Below are 21,668 nucleotides of genomic sequence, written 5' to 3' on the forward strand. Positions count from 1 at the left end.
AGACATTGTGACATATTGGTATGTCGCAATTTTAGCTGGTGATTTATTGCCATGTTGAAAACCGCATGCTGCCCAGCTGTAATGGAGAGCTCCATGAGGAACATAAGGAGAGGTCTCTTTGTGAAGCCCCTTTGCGAAGCCCGAAGCCCTTGCTCTAGCACAGCAGTTCTCAACCTGTGGGTCCCCAGATGTTGTTGGACTACAACTCCCATCATCCCTGAGCTCTGGCCTTGCTAGCTACAGGTGATGGGAGTTGTAGCTCAACAACATCTGGGGACCCACAGGTTGAGAAAGGCTGCTCTAGCAGACCTATGCAGTTAGGTACCACACGCAATTTCCAAATTTGCCTCTATCTTTATGAATTAGCATATGCATTTCTAGGCAAATCTGAGTCTTTTTGAGTATGCATTTTCTTTTCTTTCTTTCTTTGGCAATTTGTAAGTGGCTGCCGAGCCTAGAATATACTGTCAGTCATAGCAGACAATACTGGCTTAGGTGGACCAGTTTCTGACTTGGTACGAGTTAGCTTTACACGCTCATGAGTTTATTGGTCCTGTGGAATTGTCTCAAGGCACTGATGCCACCACTGTGCTGCAACCAAGTAGTCTGGTCTGTGCCTGGATGGGCAACCACCTGGAATCCCATGTTCTATGGGGAAAGGAAAGTGGAATGTGACTGTATCAATGCATCTCCGTCCTCGTCATCAAGACGTTCAGCTTTTGGGTGCTCCAAGCTCTGTCTAACAGTAATACAGTCGTCCCTTGGTTTTCGAACAGCTGAATTCTCAAACGTTTTGGCTCCTGAACGCACAAACCCGGAAGTGACTGTTCTGGTTTGTGAACTATTTTTGGAAGCCGAACATCTGATGGGGCTTCCGATTGGCTGCCGGAGCTTCCTGCAGCCAATCAGAAGCTGTGTTTTGGTTTCCAAACGTTATGGAAGTCGAACGGACTTCCACGGTACGACTGTGCTTTGTTTTAGGAGGTTTTAGACTTCTCACTAACACACTACATTTCCTCCCCAGGACCCTCCGTTTGTTCTTGATGGTCCTCTGGGAGTGATCAACAGAGTGGAGAAAATTGGAGGCGCTTCTAGCCGCGGCGAAAATTCATATGGCCTTGAGATTGTGTGTAAGGTAAAGCAGATCCATCTATGGTTGGTGGATTTTGGGTAGGTTCTTGCTCCACAGCTGTGGTCTGTTATGTTCCTAAAAATCACATGTTTTTAAATTCCTCTTCGCTGACTTTAAATAGAACAGCCCTCAGAAAGCTGCCATGTAGGACTTGAAGCTGAGTTGGCTAAACCAAGAAGAAAATACTGTATTTTTCCGTGTATAAGACTATAAGGTAAAGGTAAAGGTACCCCTGCCCGTACGGGCCAGTCTTGACAGACTCTGGGGTTGTGCGCCCATCTCACTTAAGAGGCCAGGGGCCAGCGCCGTCTGGAGACACTTCCGGGTCATGTGGCCAGCGTGACAAAGCTGCATCTGGCGAGCCAGAGCCGCACACGGAAACGCTGTTTACCTTCCCGCTGGTAAGCGGTCCCTATTTATCTACTTGCACCCGGAGGTGCTTTCGAACTGCTAGGTTGGCAGGCGCTGGGACCGAGCAGCGGGAGCGCACCCCGCCGCAGGGATTCGAACCGCCAACCTTTCGATCGGCAAGTCCTAGGCGCTGAGGCTTTAACCCACAGCGCCACCTGCGTCCCCTGTATAAGACTATATTTCCCCCTAATTTTTTTAGTTTAAAACTGGCAGTCATCTTATACGGTGGACCCTCTGGATACCAACGTAATTCGTTCCAGGGGTCCGTACGTACCCCAAAAAATCCGCAAGTAGAGGTGCTGCTTCTGCGCATGGCGCGATAGAGCACTTCTGCGCATGCGCCCATGGCAAAACCCGGAAGAATACACTTCCAGGGTTGCCGTATTCACAACCCAAAAGTTATGTTACCCAAGGGTAATGTAATCCGAGGGTCCACTGTACACAGAATGCTGCAATTATTTATTTCTTAATTTGGGGCTCAAAAAATAGGGGTCCTCTTATACATGGGGGCGTCTTATACATGAAAAAATACGGTATATTTTCCCCCCAGTGCTCTATATTGAAACCTCCATACACACTGCCCAGGCTTGTACCCCTGGGAGGTCACTTTGGTGCTGCTAACACATCGGTTTGCCTTCACCCCTGGAGGCATACTCCATTGTCTCTTGATACAGATAGAGGCCAACAACAATAGTACTGAGGTTTCAGAAGATGCACAGAAACATAGCCAAACCAACCCCAAGCCTTTTAGACCTTCAGCCCATCATGGGAACGACTCATCTGTTTCTGTCGTTGGCATCTGTTCCTATTTGAACTGAAATATGAGGTCTTTGGGATTCCAAAGAAGGCTCTACCCTGCACCGTAAAGTCAAGTGTAAAATGTTTGATCCTTGCAGTCATGTAGGTGCTCTTCTTGCTGTGTCCTAACTCTCCCCTTCAAGATATTGCAGTTCTACTTGGGGGTAAGAAAGAGCCCCCGCCAGCGTAGCTAGTGGTCAGGAACGATGGGATTTGTAGTTCAATGACATTTGGAGGGCCCCCGATTGCAGAAGGCTGGTCTGCTGAGTTTGGCCTAACATTTTCCAGGATGTCCGGAACCTTCGGTTTGCGCATCGCCCCGAGGGCCGCACGAGAAGGTCCATATTTGAGAACTTGACAAAATACGCGTTTCCCGTGTCAAATCATTTGGTAAGTGCTTTTCTGTTGCTCTTGTGGCGCGCATGGTAAAATTGACATGAATTTAGCCATTCTTAAGAGAATGACATGAATTTAGCCATTCTTATGACTTTGGGTCATAGTGGATGACAATCTTCCATCAGTAAAAACATTTTTATTAAATTTTCTGCTTTACAATTTCAAATAAACATTTTACAAACTTTAAAATATCCAGCAACTTCCCTTCTTCTCTTTCCATGGTTCATTTTGCATATCTTGCATCCCTGTATATTTTACAATAACCATTCCAATTGGTTTTCTACTACTACATCCATCAAGAATTATTTACTCTGTTGAATTTATCTTAAGGCTGCCAGCATTTTCAGCTGGACACCATTATTTTCCACATACTCATTAAACGTTTTCTTCTTTAAACATATGTTCTTCTTGCTCTCTTAGTTTATATGTTAAATCTGGTACACCTTAAAAGAATTCCCAGTGGCTCCGGCTTAATCTTGAGCTTGGGAGATCTGGGAACTTTTATTCCCCAAGCTTCCCAGCGGCAATTTGGAGCATGTTGGGTGAAATCTACTGGTGCTTGCAGCCTTAGACTCGGGCAATAACCCTCCAGGTCATCGCTGGTTTAGCTTACCCCATAACTGCACACTGTAATCCAAATTGTGGCAGTTGAGATCCTGACAATCTCGCCATTCCTGAGGTGAAAAATACTGGTACCACCACTGATTGTAGCCTCCTCATAGCGCACCACAAAACATGAGCACCCCCATGGCTGTTTTTGGTTTTAAAAAGCCAGGATACTCGTTAAGTGAATTAATTTTGAATTTCAAATTGTTGTAACCTGCCCTGAGACTTTCTGGTGAAGGGCAGGTCATAACTTTAATGATAATTAAAGTTTGTAGGACTCAAACCAATGGCTTCAAGTTAAAAGAAAAGAGATTCTGACTCAACAACAGGAAGAACTTTCTGGCAGTAAGAACTGTTTGACAGTAGAACGGTCTCCATTGGGAGGTTGTGGACTCTCCTTCCTTGGAGGCTTTTAAGCAGAGATTGGATCGCCATCTGTTATGGATGCTTCAGCTGAGATTCCTGCCTTGAAGGGGGTTAGATTAGATGACTCTCAGGGTCCCTCCCAACTCTACAACTCTGTAATTCTATCATTCTATAATTATAATGCTGTGGGTGCTGGCACAAAATGGCTGCCATAGGCAACCATCACAAAAAAGGAATACGTTTCAGCCATGTGATGTTGCCTTGAAAGACTGCTCTGCATTTACACTGCCAGAAAATATAATTCTTTTCACACAAAGTCCCTTTTCTCTCTAGCCCCCTTTTCTCCCCAGTTTTTCACTCCCTTGGAGATTTTGTAGGTAATAGATCAGAATACAAAGGAATATGAAGAAGTGTACGCTGATGTGTTAATTACAACGTACAAAGACAGTTTCTTTTTGTTCATGCCTCAGTGTTATAGAAACAAAAAAGACTGTGCAGAAATTGTTATTTGAGATGCCAAATAAAATGGAAAATGAGCTGAAAAGAACTGATTTTCTCTCTCTGTCTCTCGTTTTTAAGTCTCTTTTTGCATTTGAATACAAAGAAGTTTTCCCAGAAAATGGCTGGAAGGTTTATGATCCTGTTGTGGAGTACAGGAGGCAGGTAAGCACCTGCATTCTACCTCTGATTTACACTCCTTCCTGTATGTCAAAATTGTATACTATTGATTTAGGCTTGAGGAACCTCTGATCTGTAGGTGAACTTATTAACCCAAGTCCAAGCTGGGCCCAGATCAAGCACTGCACTAAATAATTTTTAACTTGGTTGGTCAAATTCTGGCTCAGGAGCCACCCTGAGTGGCAAGAGCAAGGAGGAATTCTGACACTCCTGGACTGCAGCCTTCCCCAACTGGTGCCCTCCAGATGTTTGGGGCTCCAGCTCCTTATCATCTCTAGTCAGCATGAGCAGAGGTCAGGGATGATGGGAGTTGTAGTCCAAAACATCTGGAGAACAACAGGTTGGGGAAGGCGGGCCAATGGCTAATCAAAATTTAAAAAGCAGCATCAAGCCTGTATTGTATGCTGTTACTTTCTCCCAGGCTCAGCGAACCAAAAGCACCCAAAGGCGCAATGGGCTCTGTCTCGCCAGAAGAAAGCACTCGTCTTGCATTCTATGACAATCTTGCCGAAAGGTTATTCATAAGAGGATTTATATGGAGTTTATATTGGTCAATTTAAGGTAGTGCTCAACTCCCCAAGGTCTCAGTTCAAAGTCTTTGTGCCTACATGAGGACCTTTTATCAGGATACCAACTATTGGTGTGTGTGTGTGTGTGTGTGTGTGTGTGTGTGTGTGTGTGTGTGTGATACCAAGCATATGAGCGTCTTGACTCTTGAATTGTGCTACAATTCATATTCCATGGTTGTGTTCTTATCACGGAAGCAAGGAGCAACAGCATATCCCTTCAGGAAGGGCCATAGATAGCTCAGTGGCAGAACATCTGCATTGCATGTGGAAGGTTCAGTCCCTGGTATTTCCAGGCAGAGACCCTTGTCTGAAACCCTTGAGCACCGCTGCCAATCAGTGTTAAGCCAAGCTTCCTCAAACTCAGCCCTCCAGATGTTTCTGGCCTACAACTCGCATGAGCCCTAGCTAGCAGGACCAGTGGTCAGGGAAGATGGGAATTGTAGTCTCTAAACATTGAGGAAGCCTGGTGTAAGCAGTAATGGGCTGGACGAACCAATGATTTGACTTTGTGAAAGACAGCTTCCCCTGTCACCAGCTCCGAAATCATTTTTAGATTGCCGGGGGGTTTTGGAGAACGGTGGTGGTAGAAATCCTAAATAACTTCCTTGAACTTTTAAAGCCCTAAATGGCCTTGGCCCAGTATACCCTGAAGGAGCTTCTCCACCCCCATCGTTCAGTCCAGACACTGAGGTCCAGCTCCGAGGGCCTTCTGGCAGTTCCCTCACTGCAAGAAGTCAAGTTACAGGGAACCAGGCAAAGGGCCTTCTCGGTAGTGGCACCTGCCCTGTGGAACCCCCTCCCACCAGATGTCAAGGAGATAAATAAATACACAACTTTCTGTTCACATCTGGAGGCAGTCCTGTATCGGAATGTTTTTAATGTTTGATGTTTTATTGTTTTTTTTAAATATTTTCTTGGAGCCATCCAGAGTGGCTGAGGCAAACTAATCCGATAGGCAGCATATAAATATTATTATTATTACTATCAGGGTCCTGTTGGATCAGCTGGGACATAAGCACTAAACCTTCTTCTGCTCTTGTTCCCCAACAACCTGCATTCCTCTAGTATATTTGACTCCCTTTGTCTCCTGTTACATTTTAGGCAGGTATTGATGTAAGCGCTTCCATTTCCGTTTCCGAGCACAATTCAAAGTGTTGGTGCTGACCTTTAAAGCCCTAAACGGCCTCAGTCCAGTATACCTGAAGGAGCGTCTCCACCCCCATCATTCTGCCCGAACACTGAGGTCCAGTGCCGAGGGCCTTCTGGCGGTTCTCTCACTGCGAGAAGTGAGGTTACAGGGAACCAGGCAGAGGGCCTTCTCGGTAGTGGCGCCCGCCCTGTAGAACGCCCTCCCATCAGATGTCAAGGAAATAAACAACTACCTGACTTTTAGAAGACATCTGAAGGCAGCCTTGTGTAGGGAAGCCTTTAATGTTTAATAGGTTATTGTATTTTAATATTCTGTTGGAAGCTGTCCAGAGTGGTTGGGGAAACCCAGCCAGATGGGCGGGGTATAAATAATAAAGAATTATTATATTATTATATTCCATTTGAATGATGGGAACAGGAAGCCCAAACATCTCCATCTCTTTCCAAAACAGGGGATTCCTAATGAAAGCTGGAGAATTACCAAGGTGAATGAGCAGTACGAACTGTGCGACACCTACCCTGCCCTCCTGGTGGTTCCTGCCAACATCTCGGACGAGGAACTGAAGCGAGTAGCTGCATTCCGATCCAGGGGACGCATACCTGTAAGCTTAACGTTGTCTCTTACTGTGGCCGCAGCCACACCATGCCTTTAAAGCGCCGCGGTACCGCTTTAAACAGCTTCCTCCAAAGAATTCTGGGAGTTGTAGTTAAAGGCCCGTATTCCCCTTCCGGAGCTTCAATTCCCAGAGTTCCATGTGAAGAGAGATTGATTGCTGAACCGTTCTGGGGAATCCTAAAAAAAATTCTCAAAAAATTCTTTGGGGCCTCCTAACAACAGACAGCATCTTAAAAAGCAGAGACATCACCTTGCCAACAAAGGTCTGTATAGTAAAAGCTATGGTTTCCCCAGTAGTGATGTATGGAAGTGAGAGCTGGACCATAAAGAAGGCTGATCGCTGAAGTATGGATGCTTTTGAATTCTGGTGCTGGAGGAGACTCTTGAGAGTCCCATGGACTGCAATAAGATCAAACCTCTCCATTCTGAAGGAAATCAGCCCTGAGTGCTCACTGGAAGGACAGATCCTGAAGCTGAGGCTCCAATACTTTGGCCACCTCATGAGAAGAGAAGACTCCCTGGAAAAGACCCTGATGTTGGGAAAGATGGAGGGCACAAGGAGAAGGGGACGACAGAGGACAAGATAGTTGGACAGTGTTCTCGAAGCTACCAGCATGAGTTTGACCAAACTGCGGGAGGCAATGGAAGACAGAAGTGCCTGGCGTGCTCAGGTCCATGGGGTCACGAAGAGTCGGACATGACTAAACAACAACAACAACAGCAACTCCTCTCAGTACCCTTAACGTACAGCTCCCAGAATTCTTTGGGAGAAGCCATGGCTGTTTAAAGTGGCGTAGTAGCTTTAAACGTATGGTGCAGATGTGGTCTGTTTCTTCGGCCTCATATTTATTTTTCTTTTTGAATAAATAAAGCCTTCCTTCTCCTCGAAAGGTTTTGTCCTGGATTCACCCGGAAAGCCAAGCCACGGTCACACGCTGCAGCCAGCCGATGGTGGGCGTGAGCGGGAAACGGAGCAAAGAGGATGAGAAGTATCTGCAGTCCATCATGGACTCCAACGCTCAGTCCCACAAGATATTCATCTTCGATGCCAGGCCAAGTGTGAACGCTGTAGCCAACAAGGTTAGATAATCGTGCCTTTCCCAGCAGCAGGAGTCAGGAGCCTCATGCTTGGGTACCAAATGTGGCCCTCAGAGCCCCTCTGTCTGGCCCTCTGTTCTCTTCCCAACCCACTCACTGGCCCTGGTTTGGTTTGCCTGAACTCTGATAATGCCTGGGTGTATAAAGGTAAAGGTAAAGGGACCCCTGACCATTAGGTCCAGTCGTGGCCGACTCTGGGGTTGTGGCGCTCATCTCGCTTTACTGGCTGAGGGAGCCAGCATACAGCTTCCGGGTCCTGTGGCCAGCATGACTAAGCCGCTTCTGGTGAACCAGAGCAGCGCATGGAAACACCGTTTACCTTCCCGCTGGAGTGGTACCTATTTATCTACTTGCACTGCATGCTTTTGAACTGCTAGGTTGGCAGGAGCAGGGACCGAGCAACGGGAGCTCACCCTGTTGCGGGGATTCGAACCGCCGACCTTCTGATCGGCAAGTCCTAGGCTCTGTGGTTTAATTCACAGTGCCACTCGCGTCCCGCCTGGGTGTATAAGTGTGTGCAAAAACTCCCTGGTGCACAGAAGTAATGTTTTCCTTGGTTTCTGACCCTCTTTTGGCACTGGCCCTGCCTGCCACTGGCATGTGGCCCTTGAAATGTTGCCCCAAAAAAGGGAATAGAAGCCCTTTGCTGTAAAAGGTTCGCCATCCTTATCCAACAGTGTTGAGGAATCTGAGCAGTAATCAAAAACAAACAAGCCGAAAACCTGATACTGTATAAGATTCTCCCCCCCCCCCCCACCGTTTCCTCCCAGAAATGTTCTCTGGAGGGTTGGAAGCTCTGGAAAAGTGTGGGAGATTGTTCTGGAACTTGAAGAAAGGAAAGGAGGAGGACTTGATCGATAATTGTCCTTCCTCTAGCAGGTGCCTTCACTGGGGCTGCAAAGAATCCCGGGGCCTGTAGTTTACCCCTCACCGTGTTGCAATTCCTTACTACCCTTAACAAACTACAGTTACCAGGATTATTTGGGGGGAAGCCATGTGCTCTGTGTGTATATGCAGCCCGGGTCTTGAGCCAAGAAGGGGTGGCTTGGATCTAGCCCAGCAGAACACTTGATTAAAAATACAATTAGAAAGGGGCAGTAGAATTAAAAGAGTGGTAAATCAAAGCAGCATTTTTTAATGCAGCACTCAGTCCCCAAAAGGCATTCTAAAAAGTTGGATGGTCCTATCCCATAAGCCACATCTGTTGAGCACCACAGATTCCCTCTCCCTGCCGTAGGGCAACACACTAGGCGAAAGTTCAACCTGCAAGCTTAGGGTCTTACTCAGGACAAAGGTGGTCTAACCTTCATTTTATTCTTCAGGCCAAAGGAGGAGGTTATGAAAGTGAGGACGCCTATCAGAATGCAGAGTTGGTTTTCCTGGACATCCATAATATCCACGTTATGAGAGAGTCATTGAGGAAGCTGAAAGAGATTGTCTATCCCAACATAGAAGAGACGCACTGGCTGTCTAATTTGGAATCCACCCATTGGCTGGAACACATCAAGGTACGTTGATGTGTGTTTGTTTGTTTGTTTGTTTTTGTGTGTGTGTGTGTGTGTGTGTGTGTGTGTGAGTGTGTATGGCAATGTGTGGGTTCTCCTACCGGTGTGGTTTCGGCAACTTCCCCCCATCCTTGGCCGGTTACAGCACCAGCAAATTGCAGCGTCAGAGATGCAGAAGCCTAGATGTTCTGTGACTGAAGCTGCTGCAACATTGCAGCTAAGAGACCATCGAGAGTGGAAGCTTAATTCATCTGAGTGTTTTATGTAGGAACCTGGCTGCCTCTTCAAAAGAAGTCTCTCCCCCGGCCCCACATTTTGAAAGAGGGAGGGAGAAGACAAAACTGAAAAATATGTGGTTTGTTAAAGGAGTGTGTAGATGATGAGCCTTAGGAGCAGTAAGTCTTGAAATGCTCCCACGTTGTCCCTTTTGAGACATAGAAAGCAGCTGCCCTTAGCTGGAACTGTGGAACTCACTCCCACAAGAGGTAGCAATGGCCAACAGCTTTCGGAAAGAACTAGAGAAATTCATGCAAGATCAGGCTATCAGTGGCTGTGTTCTGTCTCCATTTTCAGAGGCAGTGTGGCTCTGAGTACCTGTTTTGGGGAAGGGTGCTGTTGCCCCTCAGGTTGTGCTTATGAGCTTCTGGTTGACCACTGTGAGCACAGAGAGCTGGGCCAGATGGGCCATTGGCCTGATCCAGCGGGGCCCTCTGTGTGCTTTTATATATTGCTGAATGCACACATACGCATTGGACTATAATTATACATGCTTCATCAACCTTCTGAGAAAAATACAAAACATTAAACAAAGCCACAAAGACTTGCAAACTACCCAGCCTAAAATGAACTAATGTCTGGTTTCAATAGATTTTTCAAATGCTTAACTCAGTCTTTTAGATAAGTTCATGACGATACCAACAAAAGGTAATTTTGGTGATATTCACAATACCGAGAGATGCTAGTAGAGTTGTAGATAGATGTTAATAAAGTTGTAGACAATGAAGTTGTAGATGACAGGGTGCTGGCTTTTTGCACCTGTTTCGCCCTGGCAGTCCAAGTAGTAAAAAGGCCGCTGTTCACCCCCGATGGGGCCCTTTTACTGGGGCTTGCAGGTAGCACACTCCCAAGATAGTTTTCCGGGCTTCTTCAGTGGTCTAATCTCAAAGTCTTGATACGTATATTGATATTCAATCTTATATAGAATACTCTTTCTTGGCTTAAGGTTAAGAGACTGATTTGCTTAGCACTACTTCCATCAGCAGCACAGGTTGCATTTTTCTAGCATGAATGCACACATCCAGCATTCGAAATTCGCCAGGCGCGTTTTGCACCTTGCTATTGTCCACTTGCGACCAAGTGAAGATGTCCCTGCACCAGCATGGCGCCTGATGTCTCCAACCTCTGGAGGTGCATGCCTGGGGGGTCCTTGGATCTTGACCGTTTTCACACACTAGCAGCACATCCTATAGAATTCTATCCATTTTATTCCATCTTCACAATCAGAATGAATTTCAGGAACCCAAAAGACGTATTATCCGGCCCCAAAAATGGAACCAGGCATTCCGCTTTGGCGAATGTAACCCTGGTTTAAGGAGCTGTCAGGTGCCTAGCTTATGTACCTGAGTTTCTAACACGTGCAGGTTGCAAAATTGTAAAAAAAGAAGAAGAAAAGACGTGTGATCACTCCTTGTGGAACATCCTTTCTCACTCGTTCGGTCCTCACCTCTGTAATGTGTGGGGAGGGGGGAGGCTTTATGTTGTCTTATGTCAGGCCATTCTCGGTTTATAATGGATATCGCAGCTGCAAGGTTCCTTTTCTCCCCAGTTGATTCTCGCTGGCGCTCTTCGTATTGCCGACAAAGTGGAGTCGGGCAAGACTTCCGTGGTCGTGCATTGCAGTGATGGTTGGGACCGGACAGCCCAGCTCACCTCACTTGCCATGCTGATGCTAGACGGCTACTACCGGACAATCCAGGGCTTTCAAGTGCTGGTGGAGAAGGAATGGCTGAGTTTCGGGCACAGATTCCAGCTGGTGAGTCGCCAACCCCTGGAGTTACCAAACTGACTGCTGAAATTTAGGGTGTGTGTGTGAATTTTTCAGCTTTCGCATTCCAGGAATGAGGGGTGCTAAAAAGTTGTAACATGACCAGGGAATCCAAAAGATATTTTGGTTAAATTAATAATCATTTTGTTTTGCTTGGTAAATGGAACGTGTGTAAAAATTGCATGGAAATCATTAAAAATGATTACCAAATACTTGCACTTATTTCACTAGTGTTAGTATTTAATATTACCTGACACTTTCAGAAGGTAAAACTAACATTCTTTCGTTTCCCAAAAGAAGTTTACGTGCTTCTTCGTCAGACAAAGACTCACCAAGTTAAATGTTGTTCAAACACAAAAATAGCAGCAGATTTGAATTCCTCACACCCAAAAACATATTTTTAAGGCCCCCCATTGAAGAAATGTGCAGAATTCAGTTTCACCCCCTAAAATTACATGCCTCTCTGCTATATCTTAAATCGGTGGTTCCCAATTAGATAAAATGCTTCAGACTCCCTGTTTTTCAAAAGCCAAGCCATAGACCTCCTACTTTTGAAACTTTTGATATCTTTGTTAGTTTTTGTTGTATGAATTGTGCCACAGACCCCCTGGGTGGGTTTTGCGGACCCCCTGAGATCCACAGACCACCCATTGGAAAACCACTGTCTTAAATGATTTAAGAGGTGGTTTAGGAGGGCAGACAACTGGGACACCTGCTCCAGGGCTGTTGGCAAGGAATTGGTGGAGTTCCAAAAATGTCTAAGAAAGGGCAGCAAGGCAAGGAAGTTTGGGTAACGAGCTTAATGCTATATGCCCACTTTTCTCAAGGACTGGAGAAAACAACAACAACAACAACTTATTGTTCTCCAAACAACTTATTGTATTTTTATATACGTGTATAAGACTCCTCCTATTTTGGGGGACTCAAAATTCAATCAATCAATTTCCTTTATTCGACCGATAGTCAGAAATAAAACACAGAAATAAAACACAATACAGAATTATGAACTAAAACATCATAGGGGTACATGAATAAGGTGGGGGGGGGGACTCAAAATTAAGAAAATGGGGGCAGAGATGTTGAGCTTTTTCGGAGAGGGGGGGATTGCCGAAAATCGCTCACCCGCCAGACAGACAATGCCACTTGCACGCCTCGGAAAAGCCACCTATCCTCTGTCAATCACCCACCCAGTCAACACCAGCCCTTGCCAACAATAACAATCTCCAACTCTATCCATGTGTAAGACACTACACACTATCCATGTGTAAGACAACCCCCAATTTTTAACATAATTTTTGAATAAAAAAACTTGTCAGATACATGGAAAAGTACAGTACATTTAGGCAGCAGAAAGTATTGGAGTATGCGGATATAGCAAAGCTAACTGGAAGAATCTGACAGCAGAACGATGAGATATTCCAAAAAGAATGGTCCAAATTTATGGTATACTTAGAGAAAACTGTATATAAATAAAGACACTCACAGGACTGAAATAAAACTCAGAACGTTTATTGTAAACATTTGGTTAGACCATAAGATGTAATGCTGTAATATAATAAGGATTGTATGTTTAAAGTATAATACAAAAAATTATTAAGGAATTATAGGCATTTATAGAATGTATATATAGTAAACACGCTTAAATAAGAGCAATGCAGAGAAGCCAGAAGAGGGGTGGAGGGAAGTTAATTCGGATAAGATACAGATTGAAAGGAGAATAATATTGTTAAGCTGAATTGTGTTTAAGATATTTGGAAAAAAAATATTAAAAATTATTGGGAAAAGAAAAGTATGGTACATTTAAAAGCATGAATATATTATAACATAGAGAGAATAAAAATACGTTATGGAACAGAAATGGTAGGAAAGTGTACATCCATGCCTGTCAAATGAATTTGTATGTCACTTTGTGTCCTGTGGGTCTGTTTATGCTCTCCTCTCGCATTTAGGGCTTAATCCAGGTAAGGCATCCTCAGAGTAGACTCTGCACACTGGTGATTTGCCCGATTTGCTCTGTATGACTCCTATTTCTATAAACGATACTGGTTTTCAGATACACATCCTGTGGCCTCTCCTTTTGTTTTAGAGAGTCGGTCACGGAGACAGGAACCATGCAGATGCAGACCGATCTCCTGTTTTCCTCCAGTTTGTGGACTGTGTCTGGCAGATGACAAGACAGGTAGATTTCTAGGGGTACATACGGGGCTTTTGTTGGGACAGAGCTTGGGATTTTTATTGTGTTTTTTTTAAAATAAGGGGCTTTTATTAGGAGAGGATTCGAATTACTTAGGTACAAGGGTGGTGTTTGGGGATTGTTGCTTTTTAAAGCACAAAGTACGCATGTGTAATTTAACTTGTGGAACTCACTACCACAAGATGTGATAATGACCATATATGTATGAGAGAGAGAGAATAATGATGTATGAATAGTTTGTTTTTTTTTGTAAATACATAAAATAGATTTGAGATCTCTCAGTGGAAACCGGTCAATAAATCCTGTAAATAAAATTCTTAACTGGGTGTCAAAAGAGGGGTGGTCCATTTCTCCCTTCCCTCCCACCCCTCTCCTCTCATCGATACTCCCCAGCCCCATATTCTCTCGAGTATAAACACTTTGCAGGAATAATGTTTTCATGTCCCGTTGGGGAAGTGTCTGGTGGAAACAAAATCTCAACCGCTTGTCTTTTGAAGTTTCCCACCGCCTTTGAATTCAACGAGTGCTTCTTGATCACCGTCCTGGACCACCTGTACAGCTGCTTGTTTGGGACGTTTCTGTGTAACAGTGAGCAGCAGAGAGTCAAAGAGGTAAAGCAGCAACAGCCATCCCCAAACCCCAGGGGCTGCTTACAAAAGAAACCACCTTTTGCTTTCCTATGTACTGTTGTTGGGGCCCACGGGTTACTCACACATGAGGGTGGATGGAAGGACCCCAAGTGAGAAGCAGGGAAGACCTCCTAAGGTGAGAGACTGAGAGAGCAAAGGGATGCTCCCAGGTGAGATCTGGGAGGGTCTACCACTTTCTGGGTGAGAGAGAGGACTCTGCGTTTTCTTTTCTCTTTCTTTCTCTGCTTTGGTTTATATGGAGATTGGTTCCTTTTATCTTATTGTATCATGAAAAGGCTTTAATAAAATCTTTTTTATTTGAGTTTTATTAATGCTTTATTGTTTTTAAAACTGTATGACAGAAATAATCAACGCACAGAATAATTACAGACAGAAACTCAATCAAAACCTGCCAAAACCTCGATTGATATTTTGACAATATTCTTTTACATAAACTCTGTAGGTGTCCCACACTCTGGTAAATTTTTCATCTGTAACGTCTCAAAACCTTGCTGATAGTCTCACTAGTTCAGCGTACTCTCTTAATTTATTTTGCCAGGCTGGTTTGGATGGGGTAGCTTCTCCCAATCTTTTGCGATTAGAATTGTGGCAACTATTGTAGCATACATAAAGAATTTCCTGAACCTTTTTGAAAGCTCCCTGTGAAGAGAGATTGATTACCCATAATTCCTAGCAAGAAGGCTTCAGGCTTTTTAGGGAAAGAGCATTTAAACATTTTCTTAAGTTCATTATAAATCGTTTCCCAAAACTGTCTGATCTTTTTACAGTTCCACCACATGTGGATCCATGTGCAAAGGCTTTAATAAAATCTTAAGGGAGAAAATAAATAAATAGAAGATCCATGTCTCTTCTACAAAGCAGGTGGTAGACAACATGGTGCCCTCCAGTGACTCCTGGTCAAGGATAATGGAAGTAGTAGTCCTAATTCTGCAAGTTGCTAAAACTCCCCAGAACTGTGCTAAGGCATTCTCCTAAAGTGCCACAAATACAGTAAAGCATCCGTCTTCCCTCCTGTTTTTCAGGGCCTTCCCAAAAAGACGGTTTCGCTGTGGTCTTATATAAACAGCCAGCTTGAAGACTTCACCAATCCTCTCTATGCCAGCTACACCAACCACGTTTTGTATCCCGTGGCCAGCATGCGCCACCTGGAACTCTGGGTAGGCTACTACATCAGGTGGAACCCACGGATGAAGCCACAGGTAAGGTGACTAGGAGGAGGAAAGGGGTGAAAACTGGGGAGGTCAAGTTTCTCTGCATTGCATGCTTCTCAGAGCCTGAGCGCATGCTTGGGCTGAGAGCAGCTGGACAAGAAGCTTGCTTGATCCAAAGGTTCGCGCCCTTGCCAGGCATGATTAACTATGGGACGCAGGTGGGTGGTGCTGTGGTCTAAAGCACTGAGCCTCTTGGGCTTACCGGTCAGAAGGTTGGCGGTTCGAATCCCCGTGATGGGGTAAGCTCCTGTTGCTCTGTCCCAGCTCCTGCCAACCTAGCAGTTCAAAAGCACACCAGTGCAAGTTGATAAATAGGTACCACTCCGGCAGGAAAGTAAACGGCGTTTCCATGCGCTCTGGTTTCGATCATGGTGTCCTGTTGCTCTAGAACCGGTTTAGTCATGCTGGCCATATGACCAGGAAAGCTGTCTGTGGACAAACACCGGCTCCCTCGGCCTGAAAGCGAGATAAGCACCGCACCCAATTTGCCTTTGACTGGACTTAACCGTCCAAGGGTCCTTTACCTTTTTTAAAAAAACCATGGTTTACATGTTATTGCTTCACTGTGTTATCTCTTTTTTCTTCTTTTCTTTGTGTTGGAAAGTTTTATTGAGACTTTTCATACTGCATTGCAATAAATAAAAAAACTAAGCCAAAAGAAAAACATAAAAAGAAAAACACAAAGTCTAAGGTAGATCTAAACTCTTATCCCACAGAGATAGAGCTGGACCCTCCAAGCTCTCTCACCTGGGAACTTTCCTTTCCTATCCCAGTCTCTTACCCTGGGAGGTCTTCCCTTCCCTGTCTCTCACACAGGGTTGTTTACCAACCATCCACTACCTCCATCTGTGTGTAGTCTCCTTGCTAACCCAGGCTGGCTTATAAAAGCAAGAGCAAAGTAAAAGAAGAAGAAGCAAAAATAACAGAAGGATAGAAATAATCAAGGGATGGAAAAGTTTTGCTTTTTTAAAAAGAAAGAAGAGAGAGAGAAAAAGTGGGAAACAAAATTTAAAAGAAAAACATTAGAAAAATTTCCATTCGCTGTTTACATTAAAAAAGCCAAATACAGTTGTTTAAAACTTTCAAGCTATGTACTTCGCTGGGTTCTGGGCCTTAGTTCTGGCGTTGAAAATATCTTCGGGGCTAAAAATAGCTGATCTCTGGTCCAAATGAAGCTCCTACCTGTGGTTCTCCTCCATCTCCCAAGACTTGAGTGTGATGCTTCCTGTCTTCCTGTAGGAGCCGCTGCACAACCGCTACAAGGAACTCCTGGCCAAACGAGCCGAGCTCCAGAAGAAGGTGGAAGAGCTCCAGCGAGAGATCACCAACCGTTCCACTTCCTCCTCTGAGAGAGGCAGCTCTCCTGCCCAGTGTGCCACCCCGGTCCAGACTGTGGTATGACGCAGCTTGCAGACTCTTCGATTTGTCATCTCTCCAGAATCGCGCGATAATGGCAGCTTTTCCAGAAATGGAAACTTCAAAAAGAGAAAACTTTGCGAACTTAGAAAGCAGGTCAGACACACTATTTATTACTCTACGTCCCTGCACCAGGGTTTATTATTATGTTTATTATTATTAAGGATGTAACACTACAGGAAGCGAAAGCCTTTTTTCTTTTTTGTTCTGCTTATTGTCGTTTAAAGGCGTCATATATAATTATCTTACTCGGGGGCGTAGTTACAAGGAAGCTTGCTGGCACAGCCTCCCAGGACGAAACCAGAACACTTGTTCATTGAGCTCAAGTTGTGAAAGCGGTGGTGTTGCTTTGAACCGGAGAACGTTGCTTTCACACTGGAAGCTGCAGACTTCAAACAGTGGTATGACCACAGTGTAGTTTGCATCATCCTGTCCCCTCCCTCGCCATCTGATGAGCTGCTCCCAAAAACTCAGAGGAACCTAAGCAAATGGCAACAACAAAGAACTGCATTCCAGAAAAGGGAAGAATTTGGAAATCTTCGTCTGCACATGGAAGCAGTTGTGCTCATTTGGTTTCTGGACACTGTCGACAAAGGAGCTTGTCCCATTATTTGGGAGGAAATCCCAGTCTCATCGTGTTCTTAAGGCAGTGCTTTGCATTCTTTGCAGCCTTTTTGTGCCGCCAGTGATTCCCCAAGCAAAGGTGACAGCAATCCATCTGACTCACAGAGTGCCATCTTTGTATAGGTATGAAGCCGAACACAGTTTCTGTGCCAGCTTTGTATGGCAGGTTCTGCTCCTGCACGGCCACCATATTTGCTGAGGGATTTTTGTAGCCACAAAAAAACCACTGCAGGCAGCTGCTGTCCACGGGTGGACCATGAACAACAGTTCGCTTGCCCCCGCTTCAAGAGGCAACATCAACAGCTAGCAAAATTTATGGGGGTTGTCACCTGACAATTAAACTCCCCCTAGATTTGGAAAAACGAAGAATGGCTCGCTATAAACAGTTTAATTCTCATCATTTGGGTTAAAACAAAACAAAACAAGGGAGCATCGTCACGAGGCTTTAGAGCTTTACATTCATTAATATCTGGGTACTACTTGCTAGCAATTTGCTGTTAAATATAGTTAACCATGTTCCAGTGCTAAAGCAATGCCTTACTTAATCGGAGTAGAAACGTCATGTTATTTGAAAGTTCCGTTGAAAAGCGTTTCCATGTTGCGCCCGCGTCCCCCTTTTCGGACATTCTCCAGCCCCATAAGTTGCAGCAGCAAGAAAATCATCATTCCCTACGACACAAATATCAACACTGTCCTAAGGCAGGGGTGGGGAACCTGTGGCGTTCAGATGTTGTTGGACCACATAGTCTGAGCATTGGCCATGCCAGCTGGGGCTGATGGGAGTCCAACGACATCAGGAGGGCTACGGGTGCCCCATCCCTGAACTAAGGGGTGCCAACGACCCATAGTCTTCCAGTTCTCCTCTGGTTTCTATTGCTATTGGCAAAGGGGACATGGGGAGCTATGAAGTTTGCCAGGAGTATGTTTTGTCTTTCCTGACATCAGAAAAAAAGAGAATTAATCATGTACTTTGGGGAAAGAATTGCACCCACACACTGACACACACACTATGTCAATGGTGTTGGATAAGGTCTCCTTTCTGCATGGGTTGGGTTGCGGGGGAAACGTACTGGGAATCGCATTGTGAAGTGTTAGGCTGTGGGTGATGTGACGTTGCTTTCTGATGGTGGTCTCTGTTGCTTGGGTTCTACCGCGTTGTTCCAGTGACTTGAAAAGGGATTGGTGTATTTGTGTGTGTGTGTGTGTGTGTGTGTGTGTGTGCTGGCACATCCCAGTCGTACTGCTGTAGCTGCCTCGTGTTCAGTGGTGTGCATGCAAAGACGGGCGTTTCAGGATGACAGAGCGGAGGATTGTGAAGTCCCACCTCCTGCACCAAAGCAGCCACAGATGGCCAGCGTGGTTTCTCTGCTGTGTGAGAGAGACACCGCTTGCCATTATTGTACCGATGTCTTGGTACCGGTTTGGTAAGGTGTGTCTTCAGCCGAGCAAACATAAACTATAGGTTTTTGAAAAGGAGCAAAAACATCCCCAAACTCAACTCTGTGGAAGCTGAGCCTCACCTTTACTATTTTGGGGGTGGGGGCAAAACGTAAATGCTTCACTTAGAGACACCAAGGTAGTGTGCACTCCCCAACTCTGGACACCGTGGCCTTTAAAACAAGGATGGGGAATGCGTGGTCCTCCAGCTGCTGCGATCTTCAGCCCTAGCTGGCCCAGCCAAAGGTCCAAGATGATGGGGGTTGGGATCTTGCTCTCTTAAGAATTCCATGTATGCATGCAGGGTGCCTTTCTCGGCCTGCACAGAGATCCATTGCGGCTCCCCCAGGTCTGTGCAGCGTACACATCGGCTCCCTCTTCCCCCTTGGCTGTGCATAATGCTGGACATTCTGCTAAAAGCTCTAAAGGGTCACCAAATGCCTCTCCACCGATGGTGCTGAGCAAGTAAACAAGTGATTGCATTGTGATGGGCAGATGATTGCTGCCTAAACCCCCATTTTGTTTCCTTGCTTTTCCTCTCACCTGTCTAACGCCTTATAAACAGGTGAGCTCTGCCAAGCCAATTAGCTTTTTTATCCTCCATGCTCTTGGAAGAACCCAGCGTGTCCAACTCTTGCTGTTGTGCCGGGGTGAGGAGCCCACAGTCTTTCTGATGTTGGACTAACAGCTCCATCACCCATCCTTGCCGATGCCCCTGGCTTGCCATAAATCATCTTTCACCAACCTTGGATCCCAGGTGTTAGGTAACAGCCCACATCCTCCCCAACCAGCATGGCCAATGGGTGGAGATGGTGGGCGTTGTAGTCCAACAATATTTGGGGAGCCATGGGTTCCCCACCCCTAAGCAACAGCAGCAGTTGGGCATGTCCACATCTTCAAGCAAGACTGTGATGTGTTTCAAAGTACAGTGGTACCTTGGTTTAAGAACAGCCCTGTTTACGAACTATTCGGTTTACAAACTCCGCAAAACCGTAAGTAGTGTCCTGGTTTGCGAACTTTACCTTGGTCTAAGAACGGAAGCCAAAGGGCACTGGCAGCGGGAGGCCTCATTAGGGAAAGCGCGTCTTGGTTTAAGAACGGACTTCCGGAACAGATTAAGTTCGTAAACCAAGGTTCCACTGTACCTCTTACTAGCTGGTTGTTATTTCATGTTCTAAACCAGCGTTCTGCCTTTCCCAGGATGGGTGTGGCAGAAATTATGGAGGGGACAACACATTTATATTTCTGGCAGTGTCTTCTTCATCAGTGATGGAAGCGTTTGCCTGGGTTTAAAAGGTCGGGAGAAGGGGGAGCAGGGATGGTAGAGCAAACTGATGTAATCCCCATGTTGTGAGACTAGGCCCAACCTGGAACTGCTAAAAGCAAGGCTGGTGGGAACTGGGAGCTCAACATCTCAAGGTCCCCAATCTAGACTTTCTTGGCCATCATGCCTCTCCTTTTACTGAATGTTCCCAAGTGTGCAGTTTACATGCTGAAAAGCACACCCTGCCTGTAACCCAAATGTGTCTTCAGGATCTTTCTGAAGATGGCCACAGCAAAGTATGGCATCGCTCTGACTTTACAATGTAACGTAATCCTGTTCCTTTCTGTTACTTGCCGGCATTGGTTTCTGTTATTTGGAAGCAAAAGGGTGCAATTATTTATTTGTGAACGGACGGTGGACGTTGATTATGACAACTTAGGGCACTGCAGTTTGCCTAGGGTTGGTGCATACCTGCAGCTGAATGAGAGCAACTTGTCCCACTTTAGACCACAGGGCAGGGGGGCAGAACAGGGTAATTTTCTTCCCTATAAAAAGCTCCCAATAAACTATCAAAATGTGGGGGGAATGGGCCTAGCTCAGGCCATGCTGCGCTAGGGTTTTGTTTTTAAACTCTGGTTGCTTTTCCATACAACAGAGCATTTAAAACATGCCATTTCCTTCACCTGCAGTCTGAAGTGGTACAATCTGTTCTACCATTCTGTTCTCTATTCGGACCAATGGTGGTAAGGGGGACTCTGTGCCAGTTCAAATCTTCCTGGACTCCAGTTCCCATCAGCCCCCGCCAGCACAGCCGCTGGTCGGGGGTGATGGAAGCCGTAGCCAAGCAGTAGCTGGAGGCCACGGGTTTCCGACTCTTGTGTAGACCAAAACCTACTCTGCAGGCCCTTTGACTGTATTAGGTTGCCCTGGGTGGCGACTTTCCTGTGTATTACTATTTTTAACATGATTATCGACTATGTATTGTCTCAAACGGAAAGAGCTATGATAAACAAAGTACCAAAATGTTCTCTTGCCGTTTCTTGGTAGTGTTTCAACTGTTTATATGGTCAAACTTGGAACGTACAAGAACAAGCATATTTGCAGGGTTTGAACCCTTCCAAGGAACTAACCAGCAATTGCACATTTAAGACTGGTGTATGATTTAGGTTTTTCTTTTTTAGCTTTAAAATAGCGCCTTATATTTATTTGTGCATCAGTCTTCCGTGGGGCTACTTGTGGTCTCCTTTCCAAGGGAGCAATCAACGTTCAGGTGCTTCCAAGTCGCTCAAGGACGAATGATCATCTGATGTCACCACTAACATGACTGTACAGTACAGCTGTCACTTGTTCTGGACACGTGGGAATTTGCTTAAGGTAGGTGCTTTCTGTATCTGAGCTCAGTTGGTGGGGAAACTAAGGTAAGGTGGAAGCAACTTAATTGCAAATATATCTCAAAAGTTGGCACATCTGTTAAACATTTTGCATTCCACTTGCATTGCCAGAG

General features: G+C 45.4%; 1 protein-coding gene across 4 annotated transcripts in view; it reads left to right on the forward strand.

Annotated features, from left to right (window-relative positions):
- Positions 1 to 21,668, forward strand: part of MTMR2 (myotubularin related protein 2) — a 43,757-nt gene that overhangs the window by 18,230 nt on the left and 3,859 nt on the right. The window contains exons 5-16 of one of the 4 annotated variants that reach the window (XR_014563601.1): positions 1,025 to 1,135; positions 2,630 to 2,731; positions 4,289 to 4,372; positions 6,558 to 6,707; positions 7,613 to 7,801; positions 9,142 to 9,327; positions 11,150 to 11,356; positions 13,455 to 13,547; positions 14,060 to 14,173; positions 15,235 to 15,411; positions 16,663 to 16,935; positions 17,067 to 21,187. Coding sequence is in view for 2 of the 4 variants with exons in the window: in XM_083736728.1 (XP_083592854.1) it covers positions 1,025 to 1,135; positions 2,630 to 2,731; positions 4,289 to 4,372; positions 6,558 to 6,707; positions 7,613 to 7,801; positions 9,142 to 9,327; positions 11,150 to 11,356; positions 13,455 to 13,547; positions 14,060 to 14,173; positions 15,235 to 15,411; positions 16,663 to 16,824 (1,575 nt within the window). In the remaining 2 variants the exon portion in view is untranslated. The other 3 variants (XR_014563600.1, XM_083736728.1, XM_083736729.1) reach the window with 3 other exon arrangements.

The sequence above is a fragment of the Podarcis gaigeae genome (assembly GCF_964106915.1).
Source record: "Podarcis gaigeae genome assembly, chromosome: 4".
In the NCBI taxonomy this organism is placed as follows: domain Eukaryota; kingdom Metazoa; phylum Chordata; class Lepidosauria; order Squamata; family Lacertidae; genus Podarcis; species Podarcis gaigeae.